General features: G+C 40.3%; 1 protein-coding gene across 3 annotated transcripts in view; it reads left to right on the forward strand.

The window, feature by feature from the left end:
• The window catches only part of DEPTOR (DEP domain containing MTOR interacting protein), a 119,221-nt gene that overhangs the window by 33,097 nt on the left and 63,238 nt on the right, over positions 1-22,886 (forward strand). For all 3 annotated transcript variants that reach the window (XR_004987733.2, XM_036436872.2, XM_036436873.2), the window contains exons 2-3: positions 4,040-4,218; positions 5,276-5,399. Coding sequence is in view for 2 of the 3 variants with exons in the window: in XM_036436872.2 (XP_036292765.1) it covers positions 4,040-4,218; positions 5,276-5,399 (303 nt within the window). In the remaining variant the exon portion in view is untranslated. The remainder of the gene's footprint in view (positions 1-4,039; positions 4,219-5,275; positions 5,400-22,886) is intronic.

Consider the following 22,886-nt stretch of genomic DNA (forward strand, 5'->3'; position numbering starts at 1 on the left):
AGTGTAAAAATTCTTACCTCTTTACTGAGCTACTTTTTCTGGAATGTATAATTTTCAATACTCTTCTTTATTTTCCTCACTTGAGGATATATTTTTTTAATTATTAATTTGAGAGAGAGAGACAGAGAGTGGGAGAGAGACACATCAATTAGTTATTTCCTGTTCTCACCCCAACCAGGGATTGATTGAACTTTGACTGGGAATCGAACCCACAACCTTTTGGTGTACAGATGGTGTTCCAGCCAACTGAGCCACCCAATGCTCACTTTTAGAATTCAGTGTTTCTAAGCATAAAAGGAGAAGAAAACAAAGATGATAGCACAGTTATTGGGCATTTTTTACTCCTGGTAACATGTCTAAAAATATCAAGTTTCATGCCACCTCCCCGATCCAGAGTTCTTTTCCCTCCATCATGTTTCTGCTCAGTTTTCTAAACATGGAAATGTACCAGGCCCTGATGGGCTGAGGGATGCTATCTAGTGCTTTCCAAAGCAGGGCGGGAGTCAGATATGCTCAAGAATGAGAACCAAGCTTGGGTTTGGTCAAAGGGTAGTAACTGAAAGGTTCTGTTCTGGAGTATTTAAAGATAAACATTATCTCATACATAATGTAGATTTTTTATTTTTATTTTTTTAATTTAATTTTTATTTAATTGAGTTTCCACAGAGAGGAAGAGAGAGGGATAGAGAGCCAGAAACATTGATGAGAGAGAGACATCAATCAGCTGCCTCCTGCACACCCCCCACTGGGGATGTGCCCACAACCAAGGTACATGCCCCTGACCAGAATCGAACCTGGAACCTTTCAGTCTGCAGGCCAACCCTCTATCCACTGAGCCAAACTGGTCTCGGCTATAATATAGATTTTTTAAAGCTGGAAAGTTTACAGGAGCTAAAACTCCTCTTTTGGCTCATAACCCATCTCTCCCTCTACCAAATTATATAGTAGCTTATCCCACATTTCAACTTCTCAGTAAATCGGTCTTCATTATTCTTGAATTCCTGGCAGACATCACGTCTAAGAATTAATGTTTCACATTCTGCTACTTTGAGTCTGTTAAGTCATTGTCGCTGAATTCATTAGAAGGATTTGTGTGAGGACTTTAGTGCCTCTGTGAACATGGTTTTTTTTTTTGTTGTTTTTTTTTAATTAGGGCTCATTTATTTTTTACTAATAATTACATCTTTACATGGGTATCATTTGTGGTTTTTACATGCCCTGCCTTGGGAATTGGCATGAGGATTAATACCAATAAAGCCATTAAAACAGTGCCTGGCACATGCTCAGCGCGCTCAAATGCTAACTGGATCTGGTTAGTGAGCATTGTGACAGTGTGATCGGGCAGATGCCCTTTTACCATGGGGCTCTCATGCTCAGAAGTTTGATCGCCTGGCAGCACAGGCAGAGTCAGAACTACAGCGGGGTCTTCATAGCCCTAGTCCTATGCTCCTGAATGTCCTCATAACTGACATTTTGGGGTTTAGTATTTCTTTATTTTTAAAATTAATTTAAAAATTTTATTTTCAAATTTTAAATTACTGTTGATGTTCAATATTATATTAACTTCAGGTGCACAGCATAGTGGTTAGACATTTGGGGTTCAGTATTTCAACCCAGGAATGTTGGGGGGATGTGGACATCAGGCCAATGGCAGTGAAGTCAGCATTGTGAAAATGCCTAGTACAATCCTGGGCATAGGTGGTAGCAACTGCCTTAAAAATGGTTCTTGTCTTTCTATGCTGTTAACAGATATCTCTTCTCCCCGCTGCTGATGCCCCAGCTGAGCCCCTCATCCCCAGGCTACTCAGGAGCCTCCTGTCTTCCACAATTGGCTGTCTTAGTCAGCTCAGGCTGTCTAACAAAGTATCATAGATTGAGTGGCTTAGAGGCTTAAATAGCTTAAGTTTATTCTCTCACAGTTCTGGAAGCTAGAAAGCTAAGATCAAGGTATTAGCAGAGCCCTGGCCCAGCAGCTCAATTGGTTAGAGCCATTGTCCCAATACACTCAGGTTCTTTGTTCAATCCTCAGTCAGGCCACATACAAAATGCAAACAACGAATGCAGAAATAAGAGATGCAACAAGTCGATCTCTCTCTCTCTCTCTCTCTCTCTCTCTCTCTCTCTCTCTCTCTCTCTCTCTCTCTCTCTGTCAAATTAATAATTTTTTTAAAGACATTGGCAGGGTTGGTTTTCCTAAGGCTTCTTTTCGACTTATAGATGGCCTCCTTCTTTATGTCTTCGTGTGCATGTCTGTGTCCTCATCTCATCCCCTGATAAGGACACCAATCATATTGGATTAGGGCCCGGCCTATTGACCTCATTCTAATTTAATTGCCTTTTAAAAGACTCTATCTCTAAATACAGCCACATTCCGGGGCACCAGGTCTTAGGGCCTCAACATTTGAATTTTAGGGGACCACTGCTTGGCCTATAACAGTGACTAGCAAGGAAGAGCAACTGAGTCTCAGAGCTCCAGCCCAGTATGCTCCTAACTCCTAATCATGACCCTTGGGATATCAAAACCCATTAAATATCACTTAATGCATTCTGTTAAAAAAACAACAACCAGTGAGAGTATGGTCCAGTTCCTTCCGTAGGGAGGGGGAGGAAGGAGGGTGAGACCTGCAGTGTGTCAGGTGCTATGCTGGGTCGCTGGTGCTTCCCAGACATTATATCCCCAAATCTCAACTAGCTAGTGCCCTCCATAACTGCCTATTTTTACAGAGAGAGGAAGAGACATTACTTGCCCAGGTCACGCAGTTACTATGTGATTTTCTCATGCGGCATTCCTCTTTCTCAGCAATGTTGAGGATCTATGAAAACAGTACAGGAACCATGTGGGCGAAGTAAGAGGAAAGCGATCTCATGGCTCACCCAACACAGGCCCTTCCCTTGAGAATTAAAAAAAATGCAAGGCTGATCAAAGAAGGGAAGATAAATGGGAGAAACTTTTTCCCCACAGACTGGTTTAAAATGTTTGGAAAAAAAGTTACTGAGTTCTGAAGGAAATAGGAATGCTCCGTGTCAACTCCTTACTGCCACACTCATCCATCAGCCTATACAAATTGTATTTATTCAGCAGCTCTAATCCATCTGCTGGAGTTTTGATTACTCCTCCCCAGCTAGAGGCAGCATGATGTGCCCTTTGAAAAGCTGGACTCTGAAATGAGGCCATCAGGGTCCAAATCTTAGTTAGACAAGTGGCCTTGGGCAAGTCTCTGAGATTTCAGTTCTCTCTGCCGGAAGGAAGGAAGGAAGGAAGGAAGGAAGGAAGGAAGGAAGGAAGGAAGGAAGGAAGGAAGGAAGGAAGGAGGGAAGGAGGGAGGGAGGGAGGGAAGGAGGGAGGGAGGGAGGGAGGGAGGGAGGGAGGAAAAAGGATAGTAATAACTTCTGATTAGATTGTTATTGTGAACATTAAGTCAATCTATATAAAGTGCTCAAATCAACACATGGAACCTAATAAACCTCATGAAAGGATTAACTGTTGCCTGAATAGGAAACAAGGCCCATAGAAGCAAGAATCTGTGTATTTTCTGATGAATGTCTCTAATGCCCTGAAGTGCCTAACGGGCAGGTAATAGACATATTGTCATGAATTCATATTTGTTCTATGACTGAGAAAGCAAATATGGTGGACACTGAGCAATCTGCAATGAAAAGAAAGTACACAGTTTCAGCAAGTCTCTAGAGTTTTTGTTGGTTGGCTGGTTGAAGCTGTAAGCCCCTGGTGAAAGAGATAAACAGAAGGGAGTGAGGCGGTGGGAGAGCTTTTATCAGCCTCTTGAGTGGCAGGAGAGCTCTAGGTTGTGTGGTTGTATTTCCCTTCCATTCACCTGTATCACTTGTATTAGATCTGGGGATGGAGTCACTCCCTAGGGCCTCAGGGCTGGACAGTGTGAAGTCACTCACTGACACCGAAATAGTTGAATGGCACTCTGGTACCTTCAGAGCTTCCATCCTGTCACTGCTCTCTGGGATGGGTTTAATAATTTGTGTTGTCATCAACATTTCTAAAATGATTGCCAAATTTTCTTTCCAGGCTCAGGTTGCATGAGGAAAAGGTTATTAAAGATAGACGGCATCATCTTAAAACCTACCCAAACTGTTTCGTCGCAAAAGAACTGATTGACTGGCTGATTGAGCACAAAGAGGCTTCTGACCGAGAGACAGCAATTAAACTCATGCAGAAATTAGCAGACCGGGGCATCATTCATCATGGTGAGTGAGGCGACACTTAAAGAGAAACGAAGGACTACGTCTTTATTCCAGATATGAACCTACCCATTTACAAAATACATTTGATTTTAATTGCCTCCTCTGTACCTTTCCCCAGCTTCATTTCCTTCCTCCCTCTAAGAGGCATTTGCACTTTTTTTTTTTTTTTTTTAATACTTTTTCCTTCAGGATGTGCATCTTTTTGCAACATATCGTATTGTTTTTAAATCATTATAGAGATGCATATTTATTCTTTTGCAGCTTGATCAATGTGCTTTTGGAAAGGCTCATCTATACTGATAGTGTATCTCCTGCTTTCTTATTTCCACTGCTATGTATCCCGTGTATTGTGCCATTATGCATTTAACCACGGACACTGAGGTTCTTTCTAACTTTTTTTTGCTGTTACTCTCAGTGGTGCAATGAATATTCATGAACATGTCTCCTTAAAATTGCTAAGCCTGGCCAAGATCTTGCACATGCCGGTATATTCTCTTGGGCAAGAATTCCCTTTCTCTTCATTTTTGCTTAATTGCTACTCATTGATGCAAACTCTTCAGAGAAGCATCCAGTCCCCAAAACTAGGTTACTGGGGTACTGGGTACTCTTCCTTTGGGTTTGGGCCCCTGTTTCTCCTCACCTCCTTCATAATCTTATCACATCCTATTTTAATTACATGTTGACATTTCTCTTTCTCTCACTAGATTTCATATTCTTTATGGTTGATGCCTCCCCCGATATTATGCTCAAGCAGAACTTGTGGAATGAATGATGAATTGAATTTTGTGGCCCTTTTTTGTTGTTGTTTTTGTTTGTTTGTTTTTTGTGTGTGACCTTTTTAACAGATAATGATGATGATGATATAATAGCTAATAATACTGAGCACTTATTCTGTCCCAAGTATCACACTAAATACTCTACAGGTATTAACTCATAGAGTAGCATGCTTGAGAAATTAGGTATTAAAACAAATCTTAATTAGCATTATAATTCATTTGAGTAAATAAATAAGGATTATTTTTTTTTTCTTATTTGCCCCTCTCTGTATATTGTGTTTCAGTGTGTGATGAGCACAAGGAATTCAAGGATGTCAAACTCTTCTACCGCTTCAGAAAGGATGACGGCACCTTCCCATTGGACAACGAAGTGAAGGCCTTCATGAGAGGACAGAGGCTATATGAGAAGTATGTTGCACATGAAATCCCCCACTGAAACCTTAACTTTTGGAGAGAAGCAGGCTATTTTAGTCTTTTATCATTTTGACTTCAGCCTGGCTCTTCCATGTGGGATGGTTACATAACTGTTCCTTTAATAATGAGAAAACTCTCTTACTCGCTTGCTTTTCTCTTTGCCAGAAATTACATCACTTTCCTAAGATTCTTAGCAAAGAATTTATTTAAATAGTGTTTTCTTCATTTAAGTTGGTTTAACAAAATCTCAGAAGTAAAAACAGAAGGTTGGAGCTTGATGTGTACAATCAGAAGATGCAGCTGCCCATTCTCTCTTTAAAATACTGTTGTGTAACTTGGAGGTTTAGTCTTGTAAATGGCTAGAGATGCAGTGTCAAGTGCAGTGGAAGTTTCAGGTTGAGAAATGAGTAGTGAGAGAATTTCAGAGAGAGGAAGAATCTTTCAGTATTTTGAGAGATGAATATACTGTAGCCCAGGAGTATTTGATTGGTGGATCTTTTTTTTTTTTGTAATATATTTTATTGATTTTCCACAAAGAGAAAGGGAGAGGGATAGAGAGTTAAAAATGTCAATGAGAGAGAAACATCAACCAGCTGCCTCCTGCACACCCCCTACTGGGGATGTGCCTGCAACCAATGTATATGCCCTTAACCAGAATCGAACCTGGGATCTTTCAGTCCACAGACCGATGCTCTATCCACTGAGCCAAACCGGTTTCGGCAGATTGGTGGATCTTGAATCTCCCCAGTCATCTCTGAGTTGATCTGCTATTTCTATGGTTCCTAGTCCATCCTACCTTCCTTGTTTTTTTCCCCCTCTACCCCCATCCTCCCGGGCAACCATTAAAAAAAGAAGTGCAGGTACTTCCACACCCCCACTTTAAGTCTGTTTACCTTTCAAGGTTTCAATGGAGTTGAACATATGTATTTATCACAAAAAAGAGCTTACTCTGTGATGGGTGGGTTGGTGCATGGGGGAGAGGGCCCGGGTGGTCAGATTAAGTAGCATAATGGTTAGAAGCCAGAAAGGACTAAATTCTAGCCCTGTCACCTTACCTTTGTAAACCTCAGGGTCCTCTTTTATGACATGGAAGTCATGATAGTACCCACCTCTTAGATATGTAATTCTGTGTGGGAATTAATAGAATAAGTTGTGTTAAATACTTAAGTATTTAGCTAAGTAACTCTGGTATGTCATTAGATCCCGCTGGTGAAAACCATTTCGGATGTTAATATGGAAGTGGTGGCTACCTATGAACCTCCTATGTCCTGCTTCTGTTCCAGTTCTGTTCACCTCTATTTCTCAAGCTAGGATTGTCCAACCACTTAATGCCCAAGATGTACTAGTTTGCCTGTCATCTGCTTCCAATATTGAAGAATAGAAAAACATTAATCTCTCTGACTCACATGAATTTGAATGGAAGGGACCCCATAACACCTCCAGTGTCTACCTGAGTGTGTCTATATGTTTTGTTGATGTTTTCTTTTACTTTCTTAGTTTCTTTAGGACAATCCTAGCACATGTTGGGTATTTAGATTATCATCTTGGTCCCTTCAAGCTATAAGATTCCATGTTGTCAAAAGCATACATGTCATTTCCAAGGAAGGAAGCCAGGGGTTCTGTGACACTCTTCTCTTGGGATCTGGGTAACCATACTGAGGGAATTGGGATTAGCAATTATTGAAAATGCCTGATACAGAACTATTCTTGCCAATAGGATGGGTATGATGGTATAAAATAAGAAAATTAAAAGAGAGTTGTCATAGCTTCTAGAAAAAAGACTTACTCTAGCTCCTTATATCCTATGCCATTCACACTGACTGAACTGTGTGTGTGTCTCTGGACTTCAGGCTATTTATTAATTCATTAATTATTCAAAAAAAGTTTATTGAGCTCTTATCACATGCAAGTACAATTATGGTTTCACATGTGCCTCGCCAGTTGTAGATGGTAAACATTTGTGGAAAAGTATGAATAAACTCTTTGATGCCTGGATGGATTGATCAGTACTGCTGTACTTCCTCTGTGTGCAGTTGGCTCTCTAGTCATTAGTATTCACCATCTCAGTTTCCAAGTAAATTTATTTCTTCAAACTGCTTGTGAAATTAACACTAGGAAAAGTAATTTAGTAAGTACTTAACCTTGCATGAACTGGCTGACACCTCGCAAAGCTTGGCTCCTGCTTTTGGCTGCTGGATCATGCATGGAACAAATTTTAGGCTCTTTGGAATTGATGGCATAATTTACTTATTTGATCAGTTTTGTTTAGTGTAATTCTATGGCCTGCATTTTTCTTGTTTTCCTGGACATCTTTTCCACGAATCTCAGCATACTATTATTATTTTGTAACTTTGAGGTACTTAAAAATAACATTAAGAAATGCATTTCTGCTTTTGTTCATAGTTCATCTTTTCAAGTATTTTTCAATATTATTTTAGGATCCTCTAACATTTGTGAAAGAAGGTCTTGCAAAATACGGGGGGTGGGGGGGCACAAAAGTAGATTTACAGTTGTTCATATGAAAAATAATACAATAAATAATTATACAAGAATAACCTCTGTGTTTCATGTACTCACAATTGTAAGCTTACTTTTGCCCCACCCTGTATGTTCCTATTGTTTTCCTTTTAAGAAAATGAAAACTGAGAATATTTGTTGATTGCTAACTCTTTATTGGACACCCTGACAAATCCATTTTATTTAATCTCCATAACAACCTCTATGCTATCATTGCCTCCATTTTTTGGATGAGAAAAATGTGGCAGGGAAAGATTAAGTGTCATATCCAAGGTCACCTCCCTAGTAAAAATCAGCTGGGATTTGAACCCAAGAGCTCAGAGTCCAAACTTATTGCTCCTAGGCTATTAATAATATTTTTCCTTTAATGGAGGTTATATGAATAAAATCAATGTTCACTTCAAAATGTAGTTTATCTTAAAATGTATGGCAGAGTTTGTAAATATGCAGGTATGGAACTTTCTATAAAACTTAATTAAAAATATTCCAGGATTCCAAAGCAGACACTGGCAAAAGAGAGCAAAATGATTTCCTTTCATGGTAAACCTTTATGGTCAATGTGATCAAAACAATGCCTTTTTTTGGTAACTTAAGCTCTTCAAAGCATTTCCATTAGATTATTTTCTCTGAACTTCCTTAATAGAGTAATAATAGAGTAGTAAATGATGTTGATGATAATGATGATGATGATGTAAATAATGACATAACATAGATGGGGCATTACATTATGGCTCTAGAAGGAGGAGCCCATGGGGCCTGAAGCAGTTAAATCATTTCTGGTGGTGACTGCAGCTGGAGAGGGACAGAGAGACACCAGACCCCGGGGTGACAGGTGTGTAGGCCACTGCTCGGAGGGGCTGGCTGTCTTGTCAGGATTTCCTTTTTGCTCTGCTTGTGCTATGAATAGTCTTAGTGAAACTTGGTGGTTCCTGGCTGTGGTTTTGCTGAGCCTTGCTGATTCAGGGGCACCCTGGCTTTCTCACCCGCCGCGGTATCCTCAGTCAGCTATTTCATAAGACAAATCTGCGGGTTATCAAAACTAAAATTCAGTGACTCTGTTACCTCTTTTAAAAAATATATGCACATATATTTATTGATTTCAGAGAGGAAGAAAGAAGGAGATAGAAACAGAAACATCAATGATGAGAGAGAATCACTGATCTGCTGCTTCCTGCATACCCCACACTGGGAATCGGGCCTACAACCAGGGCATGTGCCCTGACCAGGAATCCAACCAGAACCTCCTGGTTCATAGGTTGATTCTCAACCATTGAGCCAAGCTGGCCGGGCTCTGCTACCTCTTAATGTGTTTGTTACTCCAGTTACCTTCACTCAGAGGTACTTGAACACTTGTTAAGGGGCAGGTGCTGGCCCTTTCAAGTTGTCTCACTGTGAGAAAAGCTATTGGTGACATGAATCCTCCTGTGTAGTAAGTGAAAGCATGTGAGGGCTTTGGAGTCTCCAGTCACAGCCTCACAGTTTGCTTGCTCTGTGACCTTGAGTAAGCTGCTAAACCTCTCTGATCTTCAGCCTTAAATGAAGATAAGGCCAGGATGCACATGCACAGGCTGTTGGGAAGAATAAACAAAATAAGATTGTACAATGCTTAGCACAGTGCTTGACTCACAGAAATGTTAGCTGCTGCTATTAGAGTAATAAATAATAATATAAATGAATGATACCTCTTATTCTTACATTATTTTAAAATTTAGCCTAGCATAGTACTTAGGAGCCCAGGAATCAGACTACCTAGGTGTGGATCCTGGTTCTGATCCTCTGGGCTTGTGGTTTCACCTCTCTGTGCCTTCACTTGCCCATCTAGTAAATGGAGTTATGGATCGTATTGACCTCAGAGACTTCTTGTGGGCATTACATGAATTACTATGTACAAGCACACAGAAGCGGGCTGAGCTCAGCACGATTGCTCAGTTCCTGCTGCCAGCTTGAAGGGAGTGTGAGAGAGAGGGTTTGTGCTCCTGGATCAGTGCCCAGACTTTGTCATTTTGAGGAATCCGTCCGAGCACATCCAGAGCACAATGCACTTTTCATCAACAAGGTTTCATTAAACCTTCATTTCACTGTGGACTGAAGAAGCAAAGACATAGCATCTCTCCAGGAGTGGCTTACAATTTCCCACTTAATTTCACATGGACACAAACACCCCGGACACCCAACACATGAACAGGGCTCACACTCTCCCCAAAGAGTATAATTTTTCGTTTTCAAGTAAAACCTTTATAAGCAGGGTCGGTATCTATAACTTAAAGGAATGACATCACGTTATGTGCACTCCCTTTCACATGCTGGAAGATATTTGGAATGCATGCAACCAAACTACAAAATGTGCATATCTTTCAGCAGTTAGCAAAATAGGTCTCTTTAAGAAAGAGTCAAACTCTTGCCAAAACTGGTTTGGCTCAGTGGTAGAGCGTCGGTCTGCGGACTGAAAGGTCCCAGGTTTGATTCCGGTCAAGGGCATGTACATTGGTTGCGGGCACATTTCCAGTAGGGGGGTGTGCAAGAGGCAGCTGGTTGATGTTTCTCTCTCATCGACATTTCTTGCTCTCTATCCCTCTCTCCTCCTCTCTGTAAAAAATCAATAAAATATATATATAAAAAAAAGAAAGAGTCAAACTCTGGATTATGAAGTGTTCTATATACTGATAAACAGAATTAGCTCTAAAAGAGGATAGTATGAGTCAGAGGTACAGTTTGGAATTTCCTTACTCAATCTAGTAGTTGAGCCACACATTTTAAACTAACCTTAATTTCATCTCAGACACGGAGGAGACTTCTCAGTTCTAATTCAACCTCAGTCTTACGTGGAATTAAATCCCTTCTGGGTCTGGCTCATAGAGACATTGGTTTGGTTTTGTATCTAAAGGGCTTTTGGTTTTCCCAGCAGCAGGAGTTTCTCTCTCCATCATCCCCTGGTGTCTCTTTATTCTGCCCAGGATGGAGACCTGCTAGAATAATTGGTTTAAATGCCTGTATGCCATTTAATCTCAGTTGAGTCCCTACTGCTTCCTTTATATTCTCTCCTCCACAGTCGGAAAAGAAATATAAGGGAGAAAGTGTATCCAAAGGGGAAAGCCCTTTTGTGTGTTTTATCTTATCAGAGGTTTCTCTACCCTGTGCCCCTGGGACCTTTTTCCTGTCCCCACCCAGTGCCTGGCACAGTAAGTATTTGCTGAATGAACAAAGGACCCCTCAGGCTGGGGGGGTGGGGGGCGGGAGGGGCTGGGAGCTGCCCAGCTTGTATCATGAAGGAGCTTGCTTTTAATGACAAGCAGGGATGGCCAGAGGTTGACCTTGTCTTGCCTCTTCAGAGTTTACAAGGCATCTTATACATTAGCATGCTTGATCCTCATACAACTCTGTGAGTCAGTTATACAATTAATTAATCCCATGGTCGAGATGAGGGGGCGTGAGCTGGAGAAAGATTTAATGAATGATGTCACCCTACATCATGAAGCTGGAATTAAAAAAAAAAAAGTCTCCAGGCTTTTGAATCCATATTGTTCCAACTCTGGTATAGACTTTTCAGACTGAGATCCACTCTCTGCAAATTGATTCAAATTATGAAAATATGTTTGAGTTATTTTGCAAACTTTAATAATAATACTCTCTAATACGTTATGGACAACATTTTCACAGTTTACTGGTGCTGCCCAATTAATTAGTAACCTCATTGAATCTCGCAATAAACGATTTCTGCCCTCTTGGTGTATTTGAAGAGTGTCCAAAGATTGCAAAGAAAGTGGGTTAAAAGTTGTTACCTTTTGCAACCTCTTATCTGGATGTCAGGGGCTGATTCTGATACAGTACATGTAATGCCAAGAACTGTTAAGTGTCTTAAGATTTTACCCTACTTGCAAGCGAGCAAGTTTGCTGGCCGTCATTTCATGGATGCTGAGAGAAGACATAAGACCCCTGCGTTAGGGACAAAGGGTGGTTTATTACCCTCAGCAGTAGTAATAACTAGAGTATCATTACTTTTTGGAACCAGTTCACCGAGCCTTGTACCCACAGAACAGCACAACCCTGGCCAGATGACACCTGCCTGGGTTGGGTTACAAAAGAGGAATTGCAAGCTTGAGGAACCTGAATCTTTTGTAATAGTCTTCAAGCAGACCTGCTCTCTGGCCCAGAAGGAGACATTGTCTATATTATGCTGGACCATAGCAGAGCTGCCTCTTTGTTCCCGAGAGAAGACACTGCCTTTATCGTCCAAACCTGTTCATTACACAGACATTCTTGAAAAGATAGTCTGGGATACAAGTTGTCAATGCTTCTGCTTACAAGATAGGAAGAGGTGTGAGCCCCATCTCTCAACAACTAAAATAAAATGCACAAGTTAAAGGACCGTTATCTCTTCTCATGCAATCTCTTCTGTGTACTTACCAATAGCTTAAGAAGAAAATTTTAAGTGGTTTCATTCTCTGTGCAGAGGAATGTCAAAAAACAAAGTTCAATGGAGTTAACTGGAAAAATTGGCTTTATTAAGCGAATCATGAGTTGGGCAGCATCCCATCTAACAAGGAGAAGTGTTGTGGAAAATGGAAGGTTTTTGTTGTGAGAAGGGTAGAGCAAGGGAGCTACTAGTGAAAGAAAAGAAAGGATTATTTGAAGGCAGGACTTCTTTTCTTTGTGGAAAGAGGAAGGTTTTTATCATAGGTTGCCTCTCCTTTCTAAAGGGGATGGAGAGGGCCCACGTGACAGATAACTGATGCTTGCTCACAAAATTCCATACTGGTTGATTAAGATTATGCTTCTGGGAGAGATTGAAATGGCAATTAGATCAGCTATTTAATCTAGTTTGGGGCCTGTGGTTTTTTTTTTTTTTTTTTGTTTTTTTTTTTTTCTTCAACAACCGGTTAAAGAGATAGTGGAATAAACCTGAAGATTCTGATGATAATGACAAAAGCAGCAAACAGAGGGTATCATTGATGTTTATTGTGTACCAAGTACTTTACATATGTTGTCTTATTAAAGCCTCATTCAGAATACTGTTATGCTCCCTTTGGCAAACAAGGAAATTAAGATTGCAGAGGTGAACTAACTTGCTTACCTTCACACAGCTAGAAAGCATGGGTAACATTGATAAAAAATATATTTTCATTGATTTCAGAGAGGAAGGGAGAAGGAGAGGGAGGGAGGGAGAGAGGGAGGGAGGGAGGGAGGGAGGGAGGGAGGGAGGGAGGGAGGGAGGGAGAGAGAGAGAGAGAGAGAGAGAGAGAGAGAGAGAGAGAGAGAGAGAGAGAAGCATCAATGGTGAAAGAGAATCACTGATCAGCTGCCTCCTGCACACCACACATTGGGATCTAGCCCGAAACCCAGGCATGTGCCCTGACCAGGAATTGAACTCTGATTCCTGGTTCATAGGTCAATGCTCAACCACTAAGCCACACTGGCCAGGTATGGGCAATATTTTGAAGCCCAATTACTAGCTCCAGAGACCATAATCTTAACTGGTTTTCAGTCTGCAGCTTCCATTTTGCAGACATTCTACAACTTCAATAAAGGTGATAGCAATAATGAAACTGCTAAATAGTGGTAAACAGTATGCAACTTAATAGATTTGTAAATAGGCCTGAAAAAATTGTGTCTCCTATCTCTTATCGAGTCCAGGTTTTGGAAATTGCATTCTCCCTGCTGTCTCTTGACCATGCCACCCTCCCCAACATGTGGCAATGATATTAGAGCTTTGGTCATATGCCAAGCAGGTAGTAGGTCAGCTGTGTTTGTCAGAAGTCATCAACCCTAGGTGGGGGGGGGTTGGGGGAGAGTAGGAGATGGGAGGAGGAGGGGGAAAGGGTAGAAAATATAAGATATCTATAATACTATCAACAATAAAAAAGATATATACAGCCGGGACCGGTTTGGCTCAATGGATGGAGCGTCGGCTTGGGGACTGAAGGGTCCTGGGTTCGATTCCGGTCAGGGGCATGTGCCTTGGTTGCGGGCATATCCCCAGTAGGGGGTGTGCAAGAGGCAGCTGATTGATGACTCTTTCTCATCGATGTTTCTAACTCTCTATCTCTCTCCCTTCCTCTCTGTATAAAATCAATAAAATATATTTTTAAAAAAAGATATATACAGAAGTCATTAGCCCTCAATTGTCACTGACAGATTTCTAATTTTGATAGATTATTTAGAAATTACTTGATTTAAAGGTAAACATGTTGCTTCAACAGTAGACAGGGTTCATTGATCAAGATCAACTGTACTGGTGACTTCTGCCAAGTTTTCCTAATCCTGTGTGATTGCAAGGCTGTGAACCAAGTTTCCATAGCATCGATTTTTGTCCATCTATCTCTGTAGTTACTTTTCAACTTGGCAGACTGGAAAAACCATTTATGATTTCTGGAGTTGGAGAGGCATGGGCCAGAGTTCTTTCCCAGCCACTGACTGAGACATTCAACCTTTCTGAGTCCGCGTTTTGTCTTTGGAGCTTCAATGTCCAGGAGATAGCATGTGCCCAATATGTGTTTGTTGAAAAGATGAATAGATAAATGGATGAATGGTCATCCTTATTTAGGAAAGAAGTCAATGGACAGACACTTTTCCCCCCTCGCCTGAGGAATGTTCAAATCTGAGTGAAACTAGGAGTACATGTTCACTCTGATTGTATTTACTCACAGTAGCTTCGGATGATAAATATTCAAAAGACAAGAATTATAATCATAGCCATTATTTACTGAGCACTTCTCTGCTCTAACCACCACCCCAAGTATTTTTCTTACATTGTTTCTTTAAATTCTTTCTACACCCACACCCCTGAGAAGGAGAAATTTTCACCATCAATTTGTAGGTGAGGAAGGAGAACTTGAGATGGGCCAAGTAACATGCTTTACATCTCCAGTTGCTGAAGAGTAATTCTGGCCAAAAGTTGCTCGTAGTGCAGCCCCTTTACTTTCCCACAATTGGCATTAAAAATTAAAAATTTAAATTCAGTGAGAAAACCTGTAGAAATAGAATACTATCTCTAGCCGTCTTTGAATCCAACGACTAGTTTAAGTCAGTGGTCATTTCCTTCCATCTGGTAGAGATTAGGGACCCAGAGTCTTTCTGGAGGGAAAAGCTGTTGTTGGTTTATAAGTTTTGAGATTCTAGCCTGAGGGAATCAAGGTGGATGGAACAGGATGAGGCTTCCCCAAACATTCTGCAAAAAATGGGGGGAGAGGGAGAGATAACACACTCAGAGTAGAAGCGAGGGATGTCCTTCTGAGAGAAGTGGCAGGTATTGAAGCAATGTAAAAGTGGGTCTTTTTGAATGATACAAACAGGCGATGGGGCTGCAAGTTTTTAAGGGAGGAAGGTATTCATTCATGTTCTCGGGCTCTGTGTGGAGGCTCCCTGGAGTAGGTGGCTTTGTCTTTAACACAGAGATTCCAAGAGGTGAAGTGTCTCTTGCTTTTCTTGCTTTCTTTGCTAAATGAAAACACTCCTGTTTAATTATATATATTTTTTTCACGCAAAGCTGGGGAGTATAAGCAAAGGCATTGTTCCACCAAATGAAAAAAAAGAAAAAAAGGAAAAAAAAAGGCACCAAAGTGACAAAAAGCACTGAATAATGGCAGAGCCCCTAACAAAAGAGTCAACCAGAAAGAGAGGGGGGAAAAAAATCCAGATAACATTTTTAACTTTATTACAGTTACATTTGTAGTAAAATGTTAGCTATGAAGTTAAATTTATTGAAGTGTAATACATATAAAATACCCATATCACAAGTGTTCTGTTCAACACATTTTCATAAACTGTGTTTATGGGATCCACTTATGGGATCACTGCCCAAACAGTATTTTTCATAGTACATATGTGTCCTTATCACCCCATTGCCCCCTAAACCCCCAACTCATGCCTCACCCCCTAGAGTCTGTGTCCATTGGTTAGGCTGATATGCATGCATACAAGTCCTTTGATTGATCTCTTCCCTTCCCCCACCCTCCCCTGCCTTCCCTCTGAGATTTGAAGGTCTGATCAATGCTTCTCTGTCTCTGAATCTATTTTTTTCATCAGTTTATGTTGTTCACTATATTCCACAAATGAATGAGATCATGTGATATTTATCTTTCTCTGACTGACTTATTTCACTTAGCGTAATGCACTTTTGCATTAGTGTTAGCATTCTCTAGAATATAAATTACCCTTTTAAGAAACTGAACTTGTTTGACTTTTTTATGTTTCACCCATCACTTGAATGGCACCTCCGCTCCCAGAGTCTTGGAATTGGTTCTTCTGGCTGGTTTGGACTATTGCCCAAACTAACAAGGATTGACAAAAGTCGACAAGGGTCAAGTCTCAGAAGTGTGTGTGTCTGCGCACATTTTTGTTCACTGCTATTTTGTGCCAGGTAATACTCTACATGCTTTATACAGATTAATTCTACTGTTTGCAATTCTGTTGAGGTAAGCATTATTATCCTCATTACATATAAGAGCAAACTCAGGATTATAGAACCCAACAACAGCTTGGACATCATAGTTCAAAGATTCAACCCCAGGACTGTTTCCCATTGCCCCTCTCTCTCTCTGGAACTCTGTGCTAATAGGCAAGAGAGGAAGATATGGTACTTACCAAGCTCACTCCCAAATTCCTCTTGCATGGCATTCAGGAATTGTTTTGTGCTCCTTAGAGTTCCTTCCTGGACCAGATTCCGAAAGACTTTCCATCACTTTTCCCTTTAGCAGACCATTCCCTCCCCTCTGGTCTGTGCTCAGAGATCACTGAGAGGTGGTTAGCATCTATGCCAGTGATTTTCAACCAGTGTGCCACAAGAATTTTTAAAACATGCAGTACCTGATCATTTAGTCAGGTCCACTGACCTCTTTTCTCTTACATTGTTAAGGAAGAGAATGACAACAGCCAACACCACAATAGCCGCCTGGTATGAATTAATCAAAATTATACGGATTTTTTTTGTCAGATTAGAATAAAAATATACATTTTTTTTTTTTGAGGGGGTGCTTCAGATTTTAGTAATTAGTTTATGTGCACCATGAGATAAAAAAGGTTGAAAATTGCTGATCTATGTGAAGGTCACTGGCTCCAGTTTGTTGAGTGTTTGTTCATCCCATTTCCCCTAGACTAGGGGTGTCGAACTCAATCAGAGAAGGGGCCAAAATATAAAATCCAGCCTAAATCGCGGGCCGAATGGTTTACTGAACAATCATAAACTGTCATTGTGATGAAAACGCAGCGGAGTGCAGTGATGACAGCGCGGTGCGGGCCACATTGCAAGGCCTGGCGGGACGGATTTGGCCCGCGGGCCTTGTGTTTGACACATGTGCCCTAGACTGAGGTTAGCAGTTGTCCTTCCGTACTGATAACTTTCTACTGGCTTCCAGCAGGTGGGCAAAATCAAAGTGTGTAAGAGTAGTTTCAAGCTTTCAAGAACTTTGTGTACCTTGTTTCTTCCTGGTCTTCCAGAGTAGGAACCTTGACTTATTCATGTATATCCAGTAACCAGCCTGGGGTGGGGGTCTTCATTAAGTGCTGATACAGTTGTTGAATTGAAAGCACTGTTGCCATAATAAAAAGCCAAATGGAGACTGACCTTCATCATACCAAAGAACCATTATGTGTCACCTTTGTTATCTTCATTGACACGCCTGAGCTCAGAGTTTATCTAAAACTCTAAATCATAGGATCTGAAGCCTTTCTGACTGAAGGGCTGCCTATCTCCCAAGCTTATCTCCATCTATTTTGTGGTCACTCGCATCCCCACACCTGTCCCACCCTGACCCTACTCAACACTGAGCTGCTTGTCCTGATCTCTCCTTACACAATGCATTTCTACTGGCTGTGCCTTGGGCCTGTATCCTCTCACTGTCTCAAAGACAACTTCTATTTCTGCTTAACCCCCAACTGCTCTCCCCTGCAGGCCTGGGTTTCCCAACTGCCCTCCTCTGCCGGCCTGGTCACACCTAACTGCCCTCCCTATGGGCTTGATTGCCCCTAACTTCCCTTCCTTCCTCTTTTACACCATTTCCACAAACATGCAGGACAGAGCTGCTCTCCAGTCCCCAGCCTTTAAAGCTGTCCCTATCATCATTATGTTCAGTGCTTTTTTGTTTTGTTTTTTAATCACTTTTTTACCTTTTTAAAATATATTCATATATTTTTAAAAAATATATTTTATTGATTTTTTACAGAGAGGAAGAGGGAGGGATAGAGAGTTAGAAATATCGATGAGAATCATCTATCATTTATTTATTTATTTTTAATATTTTTATTGATTTTGTACAGAGAGGAAGGGAGAGAGAGAGTTAGAAACACTGATGAGAGAGAGTCAATGATCAGCTGCCTCTTGCACACCCCCTACTGGGGATATGCCCACAACCAAGATACATGCCCTTGACGGGAATCGAACCCGGGACCTTTCAGTCCCCAAGCCGACGCTCTATCCATTGAGCCAAACCGGTTTCGGCAAAATATATTCATATTTTTCCTAGGTGGTGTTGTCCTCAATTTTTCTTTAGTACTTCATCTTGCTCCTCCTAAAGTTTTCCTTTAACCTTTCTTTGTTCCTGGCAACAAATCCTTCTAATAATTATGGAAGCTTCCAAAACAAATAACCATTTCCTTGAAAAGAGCTTTTACAATATGTTTTAGAACCCAGCTTTTCTTGACAGATGTTTGAAAAGGCTCACAGGGATTTGAATCCATCATAAAAGTGCTTGGTGTCTCCCCTTCTTGTGTAATTTGATGGTTATGAAACCAGAGCTGAATGCAGCTTTTTAGGACAGCCGTGGACTTGGGCTCTGCACTCAGCTTCTATCTGAAGCTGATGCAAGTTCTGAAAATGTTTAATAAGACAACACTTGAAAACCATGGGGAATGTGAAAATTACAACTTCAGTTCCAGAATCTCAGTCACTTCAGGGCATAAAACCAGCTCTAAGAAGTTCTGGCTTCTAGCAAATTTAAAATAGCAAGCAAAGAGGAAGGGTTTTACCTTCAAAGACATCTGGCACTCTCTAGGACTATTGCTTGTAGTAGTCTCAGTTTCTAATTAGTTGCTGAACAAATATTTATTAAACACTAAATATATACCCCCTCTCTGGGCTGGGTTTTCTGAGAAATAAAAAGCATTTAAGATGAGGTGTCTATCCTTCAGAAATTTCTAGTTTAGCTGGAGGGGTCAATACAGTGCATTAAAAATGGGGAGGATATATAAACCATGGTACCGTCTTTAAATTCAAAAAAGAGAGAAGGAGATCTGTATGATTGCTTTTTTTTTTTTTTTTTGGTTGTTTTGGTTAATCCTCACCCAAGGATATTTTTTCCATTGATTTTTAGAGAGTGGAAGGGGGAGGGAGTTGTGGAAGAGAGAGAGAGAGAGAGAAACGTCAATGTGCATCTCGTACGTGTTGGGGCCAGGAATCGAACAGCAACCCAGGTATGTGTTCTCACTGGGAATCAAAACTGTAAAATTTGATGCTGGGGCTGACACGCTATCCATTGAACCATACAGGCCAGGTCTATATTGATTGCTCTTTAGTTGGAGTACTTGCTTTTTCTTTTTTAAAAAATACTGATCAGGGAGGAAGGGAGAGGGAAAGAGATATATAAACAATGATGAGAGAGAACCATTGATCGGTTGTTTCCTGCACACCCCCTCCTGGGGATCAAGCCCACAACCCGGGGAATATACCCTGATTGGGAATCAAATCGTGACCTCCTGGTTCATAAATCGAGGCAAGTTGGAGTTCTTTCAAACTGGGGTTAGTAATTGACCTAGCCTTTTAATACAGAACCCCATTCTCTCATCTAGTGCCTTTATGCAAATGAGAACCAGGCTCCCTTTAACCTTGCCTTCAAGCTGGTGCAGTCTCTCATGTCTTTGAGGAACTGGGGCTAGATTTTGGCTCTTGTGTTTCCTTGGTGCACTGTACAATGAGCATGCCCCCTCACCCCCCTTTTGTTTTTTAAAGAATAGTTTGGATTTTCCCAAGAAAAATAAGGAGGGAGGATGTGAGGGAAAAGCCTTAGTTAGGAATGAAGATGAAAATGAGTTTGTTTCATTCAGTGTATAACAAGTGAGGGAAGGTAAAGGATATTTGTAGGCAAAGAGCGTAAAATGCTGTTTTCCTCCCTTTCCCTTATCTTTTCCAGTATGTAATATTTTTACTCATAAATATTACCCAAACAGCTTTCTGTTTACTAGTTTCAAACCTAATTATTATGAAAATTATGTCAATCTATGTTACGTCTGTTCTATAGATTATAGAATAGATTATAGAACAGATGTAATATAGATTACTGAAATACTAGTGCTCATGTAAGCATTTCTCCCTAATACTTTCTTACTAATCATATAAGTCAGTGTTATACATTCAAAGTGTATGTTGGAAGCACACATATACATACATAATCTGAACTTTGGGAGCTACTTTTTTATACAAGGAACTTAACCTTAACATTACTTTTTTATTGATAACATTTTATCCAGTTACAAACTTCATACACTCTCTCTGGGGAATAATTTTAGTAATAGAGAATTATGTTAGGAGAGAAGAGAAAAATTATTCATACTTTACTCCCAGGGGCGAGTAGCACTTTTACTATTTGGATGAATGCATTTTTTAATTTTTAATAGTTATTATGTATAATATATCATTACATTAACACATGACTTTTCTACAAGCATTTTCTCTAAAATCTAAAACATGTTTTTGGCATAATAGCCCTTGTGTCACTTTGATTCCCTCTCTACCTCATGTCCTTGTATACCATTCACAAATGTTCCCACGTTATATACGGCCTTTTCAGCTCTCCTGAAGTTTTTTTTTCCAATGTACAAGGAGATCACTATCAGCTTCTTTCTATTCCTGTACTGGCCCCTAAACGCAGCAGTTCCTTCTATTGTAATGCTGCCTTCCCCCGGGTAAAGAGAGTCTGGGAAATCTGAGTCACGTATATCCAGGAAAGGTTGCGGTCAGTTCACATGCACCCACTCAACATCTGGTTAGTATTGCAGGAGGCGAGTAGTGTTCATGTCTGACACCTTGAAAAGCCTGTGGCTTTATGTCATGATGATAGGCCAGCACAGGACAATTTTGACTAAAGATAAATTTGTGTCATCAAATCTAAGAGTTTCAGAACAACACACACATTTCTGATGACTAATTAAAATGGAACTGTTAATCTTTTCTATGGAAATACACACATAATCTTAATTCATTTTGCCACAAAAAAGGTGTTTAGCTTTATTGAATAATGGCTCCACCTAGAAAGCTTTTTATCATTATCATCACCATCATCCTCATCACCATCTTCATCATGGCTGAAGTATATTCAGTGTTTATGGTGTACCGGGACCATGATTGAAGCCTTTCCTGCACTATCACACTTAAGCTACACAACTGTTCAAGGATGCACTACCATTATCTCCATCTTACACTTGGAAAAGAGAGTCATCTAGCTATTAATAATAAGTGTACAGAGTTAGGATTTGAAGCTATGTTGGCCTTTAGATTGCATGCCTTTAAAACTATCCCACACTTAAGTAAAGTAAAAAAAAAAAAAAAAATTTAAATAAATGAGGAAGAGACAACATAAAACTGTGAATGAGCTATGCATCCTGGAATTGCCTTTCAATTGACAAATTAAAATAAAGCCTTACAGTAGCTAGTCTCCAGAGATGGCCCCAAACATTTCCACCTTTTCCTATATGTTCATATTGATCTTTCCATGAAGAGATGGTGCATGTGGTCCTCCCCTTGAGTCTGCTATGTCTCTGATGGCTTTAACAAATGTAATTCAGGGCAGTTGACATCTGTGTCCTTTGAACTTAGGCATTAAGAAGGCCTGGCATGGTTAATTGATATTTGACGAAAGTACCAAGGTAATTCAATGGGGAATGAATGGTCATTTCAACAAATGGTACTGGGGCAAGAGGATAGTTGCAAATAAAGGAATGAGGTTGGACTCTTACCTCACGCCTTGTAGAAACATTAACTCAAAATGGATCATAGAACTAAATGCAAGAGCTAAAACTATGAAATAATCAGATAAAAACTTAGTAGTAAATCTTCATGGGCTTGAGTTAAAGAATGGGTTCCAAAAGGTGACACCAAAAACACATGTGACAAAAGAGAGAAATGGATAAATTAGACGATATCAAAATTAGAAACTTTTGGACTAAGGTAATACCACCAGGAAAGTGAAAAACAAGCCACAAAATGGGTGAAAGTGTTCGCAAAATCATATGTCTGTTAAGACTTGCATCTTGAATATACAAAGACCACTTAAAATTTAATAATAAAGACACAAGTAATCTAATTTGAAAGTGGGGAAAGGGTCTGAGTAGATATTTTTCCACAAATGGACAAATAAGCACATGAAAACATGCTCAACATAATCAATTATTAGGAAAATGCAAATCAAAACCACACTGAGATTCCACACCTACTAGTATGGCTGTAATAAAAAAAAATGATAACAAATGTTGGTGAGGATGTGGAGAAATTAGAACTCATACTTTACTGGAGGAATGTAAAATGGAACAACTACTTCGGAAAATAGTTTGATAGTTTCTCCAAAGGCTAAATAGAGCTACAATATGACCCAGCAATTCTACTTCTAGGTTTCTATTCTAGAGAAATGAAATATACGTCCACCCAAAAATTTGTATATGAATGTGGTATATCCAACTCTCTTTATATACCAAATACCATTGAACTGTACATATGAAATGGTATTGCCTCGTAAGTGGATTATCACCACAAAGAAACTACAAAAATGTCCTGGCAGTACCTGTGTCCTCCCTCTTCAGCTCTGCCTCAGTGATCAGCCTGCCTCATGGGAAAGAAAAGCTATGTTGACTTAGGAGCAGCACAGGGCCAGCCACCTCTGTCCTGGCCACCTTCTGCCTGCAATTGCATGAGATACTCCAGCAAGACTGATAGAGGAACTGCCCAGTTGAGCCCCAAGCAACCCACAGAATCTTGAGATATAA

This window comes from Pipistrellus kuhlii, unplaced genomic scaffold (assembly GCF_014108245.1).
Source record: "Pipistrellus kuhlii isolate mPipKuh1 unplaced genomic scaffold, mPipKuh1.p scaffold_m20_p_14, whole genome shotgun sequence".
Taxonomy (NCBI): Eukaryota; Metazoa; Chordata; class Mammalia; order Chiroptera; family Vespertilionidae; genus Pipistrellus; species Pipistrellus kuhlii.